We start from the raw sequence: 17,343 nt of genomic DNA, 5'->3' as shown, positions 1-17,343 counted from the left end.
ATCCTCCTAGAGCCTTTTAGAAAGCCACCTGTACAATCTAAAAGTTCTCTGGCCCAACTAAGCAAACCTTGTTGCAGAATTAGTGCGAAAAGCAGCTAGCTTCATTATACTGCGGACTGCCCTGGAGCCTGGGTTAACCTCAAGGCACCTCTTTAAGGTGTAGCTGGGCCATTCCCACCATCCTAAAATGACAAGAGTTGTAGTTACACCTATTATATCCATGGCACCTGTCTTAAGAGAGCTGGCTCTGCTCTCTAGCGTGCAGGGTCAATGCTTACTTGCTCTCCAAGGGCTGCTTGTGGTCTGCTCATGACTGCAGCAGCAGAATGGAGTGCACGCAACTACGCTGCTGACTATTGTCGTATGGTCAGTGGTAGTGATCTTGTCCTTATAGACTTCCGTATTATCACTAATATTCATAATATTCATAAATCTTACATGGTAGGTGCCATAGCTGAAGTTCAAGGGGACTGACTGGGTTTTGCTGGTTTCTCCTGGGATGGTTCTTTCTGGAGAGAATATTTGAACTACTTTTCTTGTATGGTGTTCCTAAACAACTTGAATAAATTGTTTCTCGGTAACATTTGTATCCACAAAACATGAGGTTTTTTCAACTCAAACCTATCCAATATAAACAGTAGTTGAATTTTTTTTTAATCTTCTTTCCTTTTTCTAAGAGATTTTTTTTCTAAGTCTCTCTCCATATGGATATGATGTTGCTTTTTTGCCAAGTTTCTTTAGCATTTGGTGGTATAAGAAGTGAGGTATTCTCCACTTTAGCTATCACCTAAATCTAATAAATTTTACATTAAGAATAATGTAAGTTGGTTTAGTTCTATAAATATTTTTTTCATTGTTCACTAAATAGCTGAATGGTGGTACTTTGAACTTCTGTGAGATATTTTAACATGATTCTGTGATATCTTCACATTTCCCTCCACAATATGGAGGATTCACATTATTGCAAATTGCTAAAAGGCGTGTAAACTGCACAAGACAGCTTTTCTCACAAAGCGGTGGTTTATAATACCTTTGTGTGTGTGTCAGACCACATCAGGTAAGAAGTTTGAGAATGCTTTGACATACAAGAGTGTTAGAGTGACCATCTGCCTTCAGCTTCTTTTCCTGTCTGCTGTGAAAATACCTAGAAGGTGTTTAGATGCAATAAAACAATATTATCCAGTCCAGGTGTGTCTGTGTGTGCAGTTAACATAACTTGAATTGCACATGATATTGAGGTTATACCTATCAATTGACATAGTGATTATGCAATTGAGATCAGGAAGAGAAGTGTCTTTGGAAAAGTGAAAAATAGCATAAACTTTGCTTATAGTAAGTGTTTTCAGTAACAGGTTTGAAACCTAGTGTTTCTTAGTTCATTTTTAATGAATTCTCTATATACTAAGTCGTCAATACCATTTTTTCTTAATGGGTTTTCCTACTTCAATAATATGTGGCTTAACTGTGTGAGTCTACATGACATTTAAGGTCTAATGGTTCTAATCCTTCAGGGGAAGGATAGACAGGCAATTAGAAGTCTGTATGTTACTAGAATTAGGGAAGTGCTGTTAAAATATATCTTTATTTTCTCAATTTACTTTAACACTAAATAGGCTTCACTTGCACTTTCCGTAAGAATTGTGCTGGTATCTGCAAAATGAGCTGAGAATCTAAGATGCTACTTTTTTCTAGTTTATACTGGAGCAAAAGTTTGGAACCATAATGTAGGTTGTCAGGCATAAAAGTATTTATCTTGTTCTCCTTGTCTCCTGAAATGCGCTAATAAATGCTGAAGTATATACAGGAATTGCTGTTATTCTTACATTTTTCTTCTCTAACTCTTACCATTTGTAATGATTTAGTGAATCTGTGTATAACTTCCAGTTCTGGGTGAAGTAATGAAATTGATTTCTCACTAATGTGTCAATGTATTTGTAGCCGAAGTCTTTCTGCAGTCATTGCCTTTTATCACTGCAGAGCCATTAAATAATAGCTTCCATCCCGGGACCATGGAGTGACTAGAGCCTGAGGGAAATAATTTTCTGTAATATATCTGCAAGAAGCACCAGTCGACAACAGGTGGATTTTGTAGAAGCAGACTACAGAAATCAAGTATTTGTTACTATCACTTTAGAAAGAGTGAGGGCTGAAAAGTGATGAGGCATTCACATGATGAGAGAGGAAGAACAGAGAAGAGATGTGCTTTCTAGCAGAGGATTCTTGTTTAACTGTGAGACCAGCTGAAGGAGAAAGGGCAAAGCATTGGAAAAGAACACTTCAGTTTGGAGAAGAGTCCATGTGCAGCAGGGAGGATCCTGGCACCCCTTGAGGACCCTGACCTGAAACCTAAGGAGTGATCCAGACTAGTGAGAGGAAGAAATTAGGTGAACATGTTTGCCTTTTTATCAAGCTCTGTTTTTCTTGTGCTTCTGCAGTAAAGATGAGTTTGTCTCAGAATCAAGAATGGGTGTTTTGTTTGCTTTAATTAGCATATCACCGTTAAGTGAACTGTAAAATCAGCATTGCTGAGGTCAGAGCTGGAGGAAGGAGTATGCATAAGCTACCTGGGAGTCAGAAGAGCCCTGGGCAAGTCCTAGGAGCCTACAGCAGAGGTGCATGAGGTGAAAGAGGAGGAGAGCCTATGCGGACGAGATCCCAGCCTAACCCCAACCCAGGGAAATGGGAGCTGGCTGTTGACCCCATCCGAGGAACTCCCAGGCAGGGAGAACTCTTGATATGTAATGCTACCCCTTGAGATTGTTGGCTGTGGGACTGTTCGAAACAGTCTCACAGATAGGAGTGGAGAGTTTTCATAACACCCAAAGGGCAGTTATCTGATGCTGGCTCTGTAGCCCAGCTGGGAGAGGGGCTATTGCATGAAACATTTTATTTAGGTATTACTTAGATCCAAGAGTACAATTTAAATTTGAAGAAATGAAGGCTGCAAGAAACGAGGATAATGGGAAACAAGTTGGGGGTTCTTGGCTTGATCTGCTTCAGGGTCTGTTACCTGTTCTGCCACCTTGTCAAATCAGCAGCTCCAGCTTGGATCCCATGATTGCCAGAGCAAGAGGGGAGAACTAGAAACCCGAATGGATTTGAAAAACCTGAGCTCTTAGAGTTCACTCACAAGGGGAGAAGTAGGAAAACATCTCACTCTGTCTTCAACTTCAGAGCACTTGAGCCACACACAGGGGGCAGTTCCCTCTGATGGGATCTGAGTTTCAATAAGAAACTCTAAGCATCAGATTGTTTTGGAGTTTATTTCTGTTTCTCCACAGGAGCAATTAACAATACCAGGCTCCAGTATCCTGCTCCCACTCACATAAGAGATACAGTTCCCCCAGTACTGGGTGAATATTTAAGCACTTGTTATTACCACCACCACCACTACCCCGTTTCAGCAGTCCATAGATATTAATGTTGGTTTGCATCTGTGGCTTTGACGGAACAGACCGGGGTAAGGAAGACGTAAGGTAGAAGTTCAGAGTGAGGAAAATTAGTAACATACTGCTTCAGTTTACATGTCAATGAGAAACCTGGCATGAAGACTCTGAAGAATAGCCTAGGGTTGGCCCTCAAGTAATTTAGGCAGCATTTTTTCCTTTAGTCAGGCTGAATGCTTTAGTGCAATTTATAAGCTATTAAACAATTTAGGTTTTTCCTCAGTAAGATGTATGGATATCTAAATATCTCTTGAGGATAAGGAAACAAAGAAGTACATTAACAATTGTTAGCGAAGGTTTTTAGTCCTTCATTCTATGCCACTCTTGAGACTTAGGACATTAGCAGGAATGCTGTAAGGCAACGTTAGGAAAAAGAGCTGATATATTACAACCCTCTAGTTTCCCTAATGAATTCTAAAAGTACTTTAAATTTAAACATAATAACTAATGTGCATTAATCTTGACCCCTGCGAGTCTGTAATGGCTGCTAAACAGCAGTGTATATCAACAATTAAAATGCCTGCTCGAAGCATGTGCTAAAAACGTTGCTAGAAGAGAAGCAGTGCTGCTTCTTATTGGGGGGGGAGGTATGGAACAGGAATTAAAAATGGGTAGATCTTCCCATTTGTGAGTAGTTTGTTAATCATATGAACTCCTAGTACGTGCTTCCATTGCAAAAAACAAAGTCAGATTTTGTAGAAAACTTGAACTTGTTTCAGAAGTCTGTTGTATCAAGCTGATTGTGGAGAATTGTCCCTGCATCGTTACCAGCCAAGCCTGTGAAAAGCAGAATATGGATGTTTTAATTTGCTGCCCCACAGTAGATGTCCCAGCTGCAAATGTGTCCTTTGCCATGTGGCCGGCCCAAGCATATTGCCACTGTGTTGTTCCCTCTCCGCTGAAGGGAACATCTCCTGCTCAGACCTTTGTTATGCCATTTCTCAAACTACCAGCGTGGCTTGAGTGTGCCTTTAGCTATTCCAGGAAATATTTACTGGAAAACTAAATTGAATGCATGACAGTATTTGTTTTGCCAGTTACAGTGAAATAACCCATCAGACAAACCCGATCATGTTAAATGCGCATACAAAATATATTCCTACTAGGCAGAGGACCTGTAGAGCTTGCAGATGCAACCAACAGAAATACAGAAGACATGTTTCCCAGCTGACATTGCTGTTCACTTCAGACCACTGTGTCTGGAATGGTATAATACCTGAAAGCCTGACAAGGTCTTTAGTGTTCCGGGTGTTAACAAGGGTGAGTAAACTGCACCTGAGCTGGGGCGCCAGAACTGCCTGCAAAATCTTGGTACGTGGCTGGGCTTCTCCTCTCTGCCACAGCTGCACCCATGCATTGCACCCATGCATTACCCCCATGAGGGTAACCTGCCTGTGCGGGCTAGGAAGGAGCAGGGGTACATCCGAGTGAGTCCTTGCTCGACAGTTCAGCTGTGGAGCACGCTTAGTCAGTTTGGAGAGGGCCTGCAAAGTAATTTTATTCCTGAAGTCACGCAGTGATCACTGCCTGGCATGTCAGACCTTGCTCTTGCCCCTGCACTAGTGTGGCTCGCTCGCTCTCAGATAGCAACTAGAAAGAGAACAACTTGTCTTAGTTTTTGTTAAATGTTTGAAGTCCTGTGGCTCTCTCAGTAGTCATTTGGGGTCCAGAAAACACCTTTTCACACATAGCTCTTGCATGCATCCATATATGCAGGTACCTTGATAATCATACTTTATATGATCCTACGCTGGTACCACTGCATCGATAAGACCAAGCTCAGTAGCAACCTCTTGCTCTGGATTGATAATAGATATGAAGCATCTTCTCCTTCAGATGTCTTCTTCATTAGAGGTGCGGGAGAGGCTGCAGCTGAACAATACAGTGAATCTGGTTATTGGACAGCACCATCAAAAACATTTGCAACTGCACAACAGAAAGTACAGATCAAGTATAAACTCCCTTTGTTGGTTCAAATTTTCTCCAGAAATATTGACAGAAAAAAACGTAGAGCAGACTGTAGATGGGATCAAGTACTGTGATTTGATTTGGCAGATAGCCTGGCATATGCCAGTTTGATCCAGATTGAATTTGTGATGCTCAGTGACCCAGTGTTTTAGAGATCCAAATTTAATGAATGTAGACCCACTTTTTAGGGAGTTTGTTAGTATTGCACAGTTAAAGAAAGATGGATAGCATTCTGGTTTGAACATATTGCATGTATTGGTATGCTGTATATATCATTTACACAAACCTTATAAAACTGATGTAAAAGTCACATAGTTCTGTCAGATACTCTTACAACTTTAATTCAAATTTTTCTTAACTGTAAATCAAGCCTTGACACCGCTTTCCTCTGTTTCTCATGGAAACCTACCAAGTTCTAGCCCAAATTTCTAGCAAACTTAAGTTCAACATTTTTAGTTAAGATGCCCAATGATGCATCATGAAGAATGTTCTCAGTGTTTTGGTGATGCTGCCAAATCCGACCAGGGTGACGGGGCAGGTGAATTCCAAGCATTACTTTGCAGCACTGGGTCTTTAAGTTGTAGTTGTACTCTACTCTATTGGCACCGGGGTACCTCCACACACACAGTAGGCTCCTGTGAGAAAAATGAAGGTAGTTTGACTTTTCGTAGAGAAATCAGATGCTGTTTCTTTTCCAACTCCTTATTTTGATGTACGGTTTTGAATTGTCTAAATTGTCCATACATCTTACATTTTTTGCTCACTTTCCATCTTAATTTTTTTATTGCGTGCTACCATTTTTCGAAACAATAGCTCATATTTCGATGTCTAGTGAAGAACGTTATTCTTCATCATTATCTGAGACAATCTCCCGCAGTGCTTCCTGTAACAGAAATTAATTGGAGTGACGCCATTTTCCAAGGACTTTTTTCAAACCAAATCCAGGTAGACTTCAATACCGTACCCATTAGGCACTGGTGAAGGAAGGTTTGCAGCTTCCTTTGCTCACTGCTGATCCTTCGTATCTCCTGTTCTGGCCTCCCAGAGCTACCCAGAATCGCTACAGAGCTATAAATCTGCGGTGTGCCATTTCTTGTCAGAATGGGCAATATTTGTAAACTAGAAGAAGCTGGAGAGAGAACTCGATTCAAACAATGGAGGCCTGGTTTAGCTTTAAAAATATTGGTATGTTGATGGACGTGTATTTTTTGTCTGAATATTGGCTCGTTCCCCTGTTGGGAGGTTATTCAAATGCAGTCGTCTAGAAAGGGCGTGAGGTTGTTCAGGAAAGGTGAATAGATCGTTGTGTTTCTGCTTGTTTACAATAGGATTAAGAGATGATATGCCAGAATGCATCTGTGCGTTTTCCATTATGGAAGCGTCAGGTAGCAGTCTAGCATTCCACATATTGAAAAGGATATTTAATTTTCTGTTGTCTTCTACAAATCAGTGACAAGAGTATTTTTTATGTGATATAAAACTGCCACTGTCGCATTTGCCTTTTGAAGAAACAGTCAGTGTTGCGTGTCGTAAACATCTTTTTATAACAACTATTTGGATTATTTTTAAACAACTTGAAGTTAATAAAATAACGATATTTTAGAGGCATAGTTTATTTATCTGTGATTTAATTAAATAAGCAAAATTGTAGATTCAATTTTTCAGTTTTGCATTTTTTATTTTGCATTTTAATTTAATTTTTATCTGTATCTAATTAGTTCAGTGCAGAGAAAATTAGTTTAGGGCACAGTCTTTCATTTTAAAGCTTTAGTGCTACACTGTTTGTTTTTTAAATATCCCAAGCAAATGTTTACGTGTTAAGAAATAACCATTTTCAATGAGTTGAGGTGGGGTTTTTGTTATTAAACTTTCCCGTTGGTCTAAATATCAGGAAAATACAGCCTTGCCAAATGGACGATTTAAGCAAAATTTACAAAATATCCTTGTTGACACATTGTAGTAATTTCTGAATTTATTTTAAATTTTCTATGACTTCCTGTCTTTAAAAACTTTCTTTCAATTTAGATATACATTGAATGTTTACTTCAGAGAATTATAAAGCTGTTATTGAAATAGTTTTCAAAGTTTCCCGAATAGTTTCTCACCATTAGAATAGTGTGCAGCAGGTGTGCTAAATTTTAAAGCAGAAGGGCACTGAAGCTGTACAGAATTCTCACTTTACCGTTGTGTTAGTTAAAATACATTTTGGAGCTGTCAGTTGGAATTGGTGCATTTCCGCGAAGACGTTTTTGTGAAGAGCATTAAAAGCATGCTGTTCATCCAACTGCAGGATCTCTTTCTGCACGCCGGGGCTGTGCAATAAACAATGCCTGTGCATTTTTCTGCATATTAGATTTCTGGATCATGCTGTAATCCCGCAGACAACAGTGGATGAGTTCATGAGGAAATATGTGAGGTGTCTGGCGTTTGTTCCTGCGACACTAAATATTGTCCTGGTTGTCATCGCATGAGCACAAAGTAAAAACACACGCTCCGTCTCGCCAGTATGGGACTAGTGCTATTTGTTGCTCTTAAGGCAGTGTGCTTGGCAGCGTGCTATGCCGGGGCCGGAGAGGAGCACCAGGACAGAAAATTCCATGTTCCTGCACAGATATATGGGACAAGGTGCCGGAGGGTAGACACCTGAGTTTTACAGGCCTGCTGTGGACGACTGCTCGCTGTCGTATCAAGCGTACATAAAAGATGTTGCCATGTATGCCATGTTAAGAAAATATAACTGTAAAACTTGGAACATCTCCCTGAAAATTTAATCAACTTGTCTGTCCTGTGTAATGTGTTAACGCCCACAACGTTGATTTTCAGTCGATGCATTCTCTCAGATCTCACGTCCTTTAGCCTTGTTAGCCAAGTACTGGGCTGGCATCTTCAAAATTGGTTGACGAACAGGTTTCCTGGTTTACCAGCTCTAATTCATAATAACTGAAGGATATTGCCACAGAAGTACTTTATCTAAATAAATTGTTCTCGTAGTCAAATTCCTACGGAAGGGAGTCAAATTCCTGTTGCATTACCAAACTCAGCATCGCCTTCTCTCTCTTATGGAAGGAGTTCACAGAAAGCTGTGGGCTAGATGTGTACGGAAATTGGAACAGACCTTCCACATCGGACTTCGGAGGTGTGCCTGGGGCAGCGTAGGCAGTCTTGCAGGGCTGTAATGCTGTTGGAAGGCAGCAAGCTGTTTCAGAATGCCCTTTTCAAACCGTTGCCTTCCAAACTGCTTACGGCTGCTACGTGAGTGTTCTCATTAGAGAGTAACTTGACTGTATTTGGTACCAAATTTAAGTCCTGATTTATGATGTCGATGCTGTAAGCTGTTTGCTTGTAAAAGACTAAACACATTTAGTGTGCAGGCTCTACTTTGTTACCGTACCAATTTGAGGAGCTATTGAAAAAAATCAGGTCAATTTGCAATAATTGAGAAGTTTACTTCTTATCAGAGTAGGGATGGGGATTGTGGGTATTTGGAGTTTGAAGTATACGTCAACGTTTATTTAAATACTTGCTGTAGTTTTCTTTTGCAAGTTTAAAACAAGGTTTGGAAAAGGTTTAGGTTTGCTTTGTTTAAAACAAGGGTTATGTTGCCCTTTGAGTTCTTCGCTTATTAGATGTTTCTATTTTAATGCAGTACTGTATTTCTTACAAGGGTGCCATTGGGATGCAAAGCAGACCAGAGACAACCTGCTTTTCAATTAATAGAAAAAAATGTTTTTTCCAGCATTATTTATTTTCAGCTAAGTATAAATTAAGGCCTTAAGATAATAGAAGCAACAAATGTTGGACTTTTTTTCACTGCTTTGTTCCCTATGGCTCTTTCAGTGAACTGAATTTAAATTGAAAATATAAGAATGAAGTTTTCATTCAACCTACAGTTGTACTTTGCAATCATATTTTGGTGATCATTTTAACAGATCAAGCGCTGAATAAATTTTTATTTTCAATAAGTTTTCCTGTGCTATTTTTCACATGCATACACCATGCTCTATTGCAGCTTTGTAATGTCTTCTCTTCCTGTCTCTTCATTCGGAATATCACAAAGTATATTTCTCATTAGCATCTGTAGATTAAATTTTCCTAAAAATAACTTTTACAGATGTGTAGTGGTTTTTTTTATTTTTCTATCCTTATGAATTACACTTGTATTTAAATATCTTGATAATTCATTTAAATATGTGTTTTTTTAAAAATGTAGTTCCCTTTTAAAAAGATTTCTCCATCACATCAACTGGTGGGCCTCCTCGTACTGGGTATTACAAAGGAAAAATATTTAATGCAAAAGCAAAGGAAATATGAATTGTACAAGTTTTTTCACAGAGTTGTCAGATATTTAAATTTCTACATTCAGTCTTTTGGAAAGTTTAATTGTTCGTTTATGAGGTTAAAGATATCCAGTTGTTATCCATATGTTTGGTTTTTAATAGCAGTCAAGCAAAATTCCTTTTTAAAATGCAAATCAGGCTAATGGAAGCCTGCAACATACTGCTGAATCATTTTCTCTAAATATCAAGAAGGAATCCTGTATGTGCTTAACTTTTCCACTCAAAAGTGTTATGCTCTATGGCTCTGAAACTGGAAATGACAAGGAGTGGGCGCAAAATAATGAGGAAAATATACATTTTAAATTGTTTGATATGTTAATAGATATGCTGCCATGGGGATATACTGCTTTTCTCTGAAGATAGAAATTATTAATGGGATATTATCTCTCTTTTCTGAATTTGCAAATAGAAAATGCAGCGCTATGTTACTGATGTTCCTCCTCCGTACTTCTATCAGAGTTAGCTTTGCATTTGATTTCATAATACTCATTTAAATGTTTTGGAATAGCTATGAAGCTGCAGTTTACAGTACACAAATAGCAAAAGGTGTTTGTATCTTAATAGGAACAATACTCACATTCTCGAGATATTTTTTTCTTTCTTCTAGCAGAGGACTAATACTTAGCTGTGTTTTCTTTTTTGGTTTTGATGGTTTTTTCCTTCCCTGTGAGTGAGGAAGTTTTCATATCTAGATTGAATAGAGCTGTTGTTATAGCCTTGCCAGAAGAACAAGAGCTGACAAAATAGATCACATTCAGTCTTTTGCATTTCCAAAGGTACTGTTTAAAACAACCGAATGAGGGATGAAAATATGTCAGGACTGTCCCTTAAAGTTTACTGGAAAGTCTTCTTGTAGCCTGGAACTCCATTCTTTACTTAACTAGTTACACTGAGTATTTCAGGTCCCTGTATTTTGTTGATTGTCCTCACTGAAATCTAGTTGCTATGGAGTAGATGTAAATAAAAAGGTGGCTTTGTTGCATAAATTAGTAATTTTGCTAGTTTTTGCCTTAATTATAGTAAATGAGCTGTTCCTCACTTTTAAGAAATAATCAACTGGCAGTGACATACTGTGTCTTCACAGACCTTTTTTCTACAGGATCTTTGCTACTGATTTAGGTCCCAGCAAACTCAAGAGTATCTGGGCTGGCTCTAAAAACCTGCTTGTCCTGCCATGTTCTTTAATACATCATCTGCAATGGTTGTGTGCACATGTTTCATATGTGTAAATTATAGCTGTCAGGCTGTTAATTTTATTTTTCAGTTGGTAGATAGTATCAGTTTCCATAGATGCAGTGTTACAAACAGGTGAATGCGAATGTTTTCAGCTGTGAACATTGTGCTATAGATCCCTCCATGTCTGTCTTTATGTCTTATCTTTATTTCTCGGTTCGCACTATGTATATACTTCTTATCCACTACTTGTTAAATATGCACAACTTTTTTCTTCTGCTGCTGAGTAAGACTCTTTCAGCTTTCTTTAATTCCTGATTAGCTTTTCTCTAGCTAATAGTATCATTAATGCCTAAAATAGCGCTGCATCTCTGAAGGCTTGAAATCATCACGAAGTGAGCAAGTGAAACTCAAGCTCCATGCGTTCGTATAGCTTGTAATGGAAATGTGCTAAGATTTCGTCCAACTGGGCATGTTTTGTCCAAGTGCCTCCTTGTCCAAACTGCATGCTAATGTAGGCTGCTTGGAAATCAGTGTTATGCCCAAGAAATTGCTTTTTATTGTGTATTAGGCTGCATTTAGTGCCCTGTAACTCCCTCAGCAGGACACATTTGAGTTTCAGTCGCAAAATATTCAGGAAATGCTTTAGCCTCATCCCATTTTTCCTTGTTAGGGAATCCCAGGGCTTCAGCCGTACCTCCCTGGAGTACTACTCCTACCACCCTATACCGAACAGAAAAACCCACCTAACATCGCCGGGGGGAAGCACTGGTTAACCAGCAGCAGTGGATGTTTTGGTCCCACTGGTGCAGCAGGAAGGAAAAAAGAAGGTTACATAGTACTGCTCCCTTCCCGTTTTGATTGAGACTTCCCTCCTGCCTTCATGCCCCGTCTTGTCCATCTCCCTGAAAAGCTGAGAAAGGGGAGGCCAGGTGTCACTCAACCAGCCTACAAATCAAGCAGTCTGGGCTCCTGAGAATTAATATTTCTGTGGAAAATGGCAATAAGGATATCCGTATAACTAAAAATTGCTTTGTATTTCAGTGTTGCTTACAAGCTCGCCAGTTTGACAATCTTTGTATTTATTTCTTTTGGATATACATAGTTCAACTCAGTATTTATCAAAGGTCTTTCTTGCTATATGCTACATCTCTATACTCTCAGAAGTAAAGGGACCATTGTTAAATTACTGCTTTTTGCTAAAAGATAAAAGATCACTTTATTAATTGTTCATGGTTGCAAGTGGATGCATCCTTTTCTTAATGAAACCCCACCTAGCAATGAAAAGGACGGTTATTTAAGAGTGGTTTTTTCTGCTTGAAATTGGATCAACTGATCAAGGAAAGATTTTGAAGGTGTTTCTACAGCTCATTATGAATTCTGTGCAATGCAAAGTCTCAACTTTATTTTTGTCTCAGAAGTATATGTCTGATATAAAATTCCCTTTTGGCAAGGAAAAGAGATTTTAGGATTCCACAAATCCAAATTCTTTTGCTTATGGCTATGTCCCAGTTGAAACGTTAGATTTTTCCTTGGAGATCTTTTACGACCAGGAACACGATTCTTCCAACAGGGTATGGTGCACACCAGCTTCCTGTTTAAACTGGTTAATTCTCCAGAGATGCTAAGAAGTATGTTGTTCAGCCTGGCAGTACTAATCCAAAGAGACATAAGAAGGAAGAACGAGACCCCTATGTTTGGAAGCGTGAAAGTGTAGAAGCTAGTGCAGTGAGATGTGGTTAATCAGTTAAGGTTTTATTTTTATAAAAAAGCAGAAAGTTGAATATTTCAAAGTCATATAACAACTTATAATGTATGTTGATAATCTCTTCATTCACACGATGGATTTCTTCTTTCTTTTGGGATGCGAGAGGGAAGTAAATCAACTCATTATTTTCAAACAGTCTTATAGTTTGTTTTCATTCCTTGTCCAGAAGAGTGGGAGAAACAAAATTAACAGTACTTTGTTCTTTGCACCTACAGCTGACAGTAAATAACAGCAACTAAAAATTCAGTTGTGTGAGCTAACTACTGTTCATTCATTTAAAAGCAAGTGCTGTAGTTTTTGTCTAGACCTGAAAAAAGGTTGAGTCCTTTACCCCCGTTTTTTTTCTCATGTTAAATAGTGTTCTGTGTTAATAAGCAATGAGATGCCTTGATTCATGGACGTTATCTCTGTCTACCCTTCCAGGGGTCATAAGCGCAAACTGGATGAAGATGATGCTGCCAGTGAATCCAGTAAAGAATCTAGCAATGAAGATGAGGAAGGAAGCAGTTCTGAAGCAGATGAAATGGCAGCAGCGCTTGAAGCCGAATTGAATGACTTCATGTGACATTAACGCAGAAGACGGAATTTGTAATTATATTTTACTTCTCATAAACAGATTGGACTTCAGATGAGTCCCTTATGTCAGTACTCAATGTTTTTCCAAAATGTGTGTGTATATTTTGCAAAGCAACACAAGAGGTGACACATTATTTTACAAAATCGGAAATAGATGTTTTTAAGGTGTTTTACTAAAGGAAAATATACTTTTTTAAGCAAAAAAAGTATTAAATGGGACTTGGTGTGCTATGCCAAAGACATGTTAGGAGCTCTGCAGAACCTTCATATACAGGACAGTGATGCAAAGATTTGTGATTAAACACACAGCAACTTTTTAAAAATATTGCAGTCTGTGGTTTATGGGTAACGGTCTTCAAAAAAAAGGAGGAGATAAAGGAGATGGAATTGTCTGGGTAGTACAGCAGGAACCTGATGAACTGGTCATCCTTTTCCACAAATAAATGCTATAAAAGGATTTTTAAAATAAAAAAGAACGATTTATATTTGTATAGAAACAGAGAATGTGGTATGCAAGCTTTGTGAATTCTGCACTTGACCCACCTGTCATTTGCTTCTAAGAGAATACATAATGATCAAAACTCATGTTTTTAAGTTACTTTGTGGAATAGTTGGGTTCTTTAGGGACATCGTTTAGATTTTTAACTTTTCTTCTCTGTAACCGGAAATTTAGCACAGCATACTGTGTGATCCTGTACTGCCATAAGAAGCATATTCACCCATTCGTGTTGTCTTGGAAAGAACGAGTGCTACTTCAGTCTAGATAGGATTTAATTTCTTTGACAAGAGATCTGATGTAAAGTTTTTGTATATTCTATTTCATATTTGACCCACAAAACAGATTTTCTTTCATTTAATAAAAATTCATTTTGTACGCTTTGTTTCCCTTTCCTGTTCATTTGCTTCCATCAAATACAAGGCACTTTTCCATATTATCTTCCCTTTACTCTGCATGAAAATAATGAAAAACATTGAAAGCGAGTGCAAATTTGTAGATTTTGGCAAGTAACTGAGGCAGAGAAGAGAAACACTGGCTCAGAAGATTCCCTTTTCTTTGGTACATGAACTCTCACATTCTGACATTTTCTCAGGTCTCTTTGGCCTCTGAAGGTACTGTAAGAGTTATTGCTCTGATAATGAAATTCTGAGGCTAGAACCATTGTTTATTCTCAATTGTTAGCAACAGGAGAGACAAATCCTTTTTAAAACATGTTCGCAAAAGAAGACTCATTAATTCATATGTCACGGTTAAAAGGAAGTACTTTCTGGTGCAGAAATACTTAATTTTGCCACTTTGCAGTAAAACAGAATATTTCAATAGAATCTCAGCTCGTTTACAAATAACAGCGTAGTTTTCAGAGCTTCATAATGGCAATAAAAGGAAGACTGAGAAATAGGAGAATCTTTTCAGATTAATACTGCTTTTCCACTTCAGAATGCAAGGTCAGCATCCGCGAGACAAAAATAGTGTTTTCTGTGGGAAAATGTTAAACTTCCTGGACTTTTAGACAGGTACCACGTAGCTGAAGTCTACAGTGACCTGCCTGCTGTAGCTCTCCATGAAAACAAGCGGGATGTCTCCAAGTGAGTTGCATTGTATAACAGAAGAAAAAGACTGAAGCTTCTAGAAAGGGAAGTCAAAATACTTTTTTTTCAGCAACTGAAATGCAGCCTCCCCAGCTATCAGAGGATGACTCCTGGCAATTAGATATTTAAATGTCAGGGGTTGGGGGGTATGTTTTGTGTTTTCTTATAGTAAACCTAGTTGAAATAATTTGAAATAATACCAACTCTTGGGGTCACCGTGATGCTGCAAATGACTTGACAGCACGAATTTCAGCAGAGGCTCGTTCTGGCTGAAGATCACGGCAGCTCTGTGGCAGCATTCAAGCTCTGAATGTAAACACAGCCAGCGAGCAAAACTGGGTAGGTTGCCGTTAGCTTAGCAATGTTCCGCGTTGGTTCAAGCTGCTTGTTGGATGCCGCGTCCCCGGCACGGCAGCTGTCTCGTAGTGCTCGTGGAGTGATTCCATACGTGTAAAGTTTGAGAAGCTTTTTGGTGCGAAAGGCTGTATCCTCTTCCCAGTTTTATTTTATGGCTGATGCTTTTGGTGTTGTGTGTGTCTGGGCAGGAGTCCTAAAAGCGATCAGCACTCCGCTAGACCCAATATCTTCTGGAACCCTTGTGTAAACACCAAGCAAGGGCTCTCCACCAGACTGGGAGCTGTGTCTATCCAGGGGTCTGGTGCCAGCGAAGACTCCTCTGCCTCTATGGATGCTGCAAAAACCTGCGATGGGTACTGCACACAGAGGCCCCGGGAGCAGGCAACGGGCTGGCAGAATTCAAGCCAAGCGGTACTCTAACAACCGTTATGACACAGACAATTCTTATTTTGATATTAATCACTCGGGTAGCTCTAAAAAACCCTGCTCTCCTGTCCTTAGGGTGGAGGGACCTGCTACGGGGGGTTGAGAGGCACCAGCCCATCGCTCACTGCCAGAGCAACCCAGAAGGCACTGAGCCCGCGTTCCATCTAGAAGTAGACTCCTGCTCATCCAGGTAGCTGTATCTAGTAAACTGGTCACCAGTCTCTCTCTCTGCATGGGCAGGAGAGAGAAATGGAAACTGAAAATTTAATAGATGGTAAGTTAAATGCCCTAGCTAACCTGCCAGCAAGAAGTCTTTTGATGTATGAAGTTGTCACTCACTCCCACTAACTTCTGCTTTTTTCAAGATGCAGGAGCACCCTAGGAAAGGCAACAAACGTGCTTTGTGAAACGGCTTTTAACTCTTTAAAGTGACCCACATCTCTCTACTAGTTGTTTTGTCCTATCTTCTTGCCCTACTTCTGTACATTAAGTAGTTAGCAAGGGCCTGCTGCCAGGAGGGGCTCTCTCGGAGCAGAAGCAGACTCCCACTGAGGCTGTTGAACTTACTGGGCAGTGCTGGTTTCTGAAGGGGTACCAGGCGTGGAAGTGAGCACAAAAGGGGCATACAGCGCACCTTCTTCGTTAAGCTTTCTGACCCTGTACTATCGCTGCTGTCCAAGGAAGATGGCTCCTAAGGTCTGATGGTTGTTTAAGAACAGGTAAGAGCAGTCATTTCAAATTCAACACCAGCGGTTTTACTTTTTCCGTCTCAATTTGCCCTCAGCAGTTCTTAAGAGAATGGGAAGACATCACAGCTCTGTGTAGGGGATGTAGTGGGACCCATGACAGAAGCAAAAAGCATCGGGTAGTGGCCAAGCTTTTCTCTTTGTGCATGTGCTGGGGAGGGGGGAAGACGAGGGAACGGTGTCGCTTAGTGCTGAGATGTGAAAAACTCCGAGCATGCAAATACTTTTCAGTGTCGGGTTTTGTGCATATGTGGTGTGGGCCCTCGTGTCTTCTCAGTGTTAGATAGTAACATCCTCTGCGGAGGGTGGAAAGTCTCAAGTTTCCTTCTTGGCACTACCGCTTGCAGAATAGGTGACTGTCTTTACAAGCGTGAAAATACACACACACAAACCTGGAGCAGTACCTAAAGTTTTCTCAGCTCTGCCTAATTTTACTACGGTGAACATTGCAGTAGATGACAAGTCGGAGAACGAATATATGTAGTGGTCCTGTTAAGGAAGTGGATCTCTTCATGTAGCTGAAAATTCAGCATGAGAAGTCTCCCATAAATTATTAAATCAGGCTTAGCCAAAAGAAGAACATCCGTGAATCATTTTTAATTAAAAAACAAAAGCGCACATAGAAGTTCTTAAAAACAGATTTTTGTTCAAGTAGAAATGTTCCCTGGTAGCTAGGCCTTCAAGCCAAATTGATACCGTAAGAAAAATAGGTGTGTTTATGTGACACAAAAGTTAAAATAGGAAGAAGGCTGTGCATTATTTCTTTTGCTTCTCTCCTCAGCAGAGCCTCCAAATCCTCTTTCTTTTCCTTGTCCAGTTCCAGTTTATGTACACCGTGTGGGCCACTCCACACCTTGTCTTAGCTTGTCTCCTTTGTTTGTGTTCTTCAGTGAACCCTAGCCATCATATGCCCGGTTCCGTCACTGAAGTAACATCTTCCCGTCACTGTCTTAAGTCAG

The 17,343-nt window shown here is 39.7% G+C and overlaps 1 protein-coding gene across 1 annotated transcript in view; it reads left to right on the top strand.

The window, feature by feature from the left end:
• The window catches only part of CTDP1 (CTD (carboxy-terminal domain, RNA polymerase II, polypeptide A) phosphatase, subunit 1), a 113,378-nt gene extending 99,237 nt beyond the window's left edge, over window positions 1–14,141 (top strand). The window contains exon 13 of the mRNA XM_010577027.1: window positions 13,116–14,141. Within this exon, the coding sequence (XP_010575329.1) occupies window positions 13,116–13,257 (142 nt within the window). The 3' untranslated portion in view covers window positions 13,258–14,141. The remainder of the gene's footprint in view (window positions 1–13,115) is intronic.
• Window positions 14,142–17,343: the final 3,202 nt, after the last annotated feature.

This window comes from Haliaeetus leucocephalus, unplaced genomic scaffold (assembly GCF_000737465.1).
Source record: "Haliaeetus leucocephalus isolate CR32 unplaced genomic scaffold, Haliaeetus_leucocephalus-4.0 Scaffold41, whole genome shotgun sequence".
Classification (NCBI taxonomy): domain Eukaryota; kingdom Metazoa; phylum Chordata; class Aves; order Accipitriformes; family Accipitridae; genus Haliaeetus; species Haliaeetus leucocephalus.
Note: the sequence above shows the minus strand (reverse complement) of the source record. Positions and strands in the feature narration are given on the sequence as shown.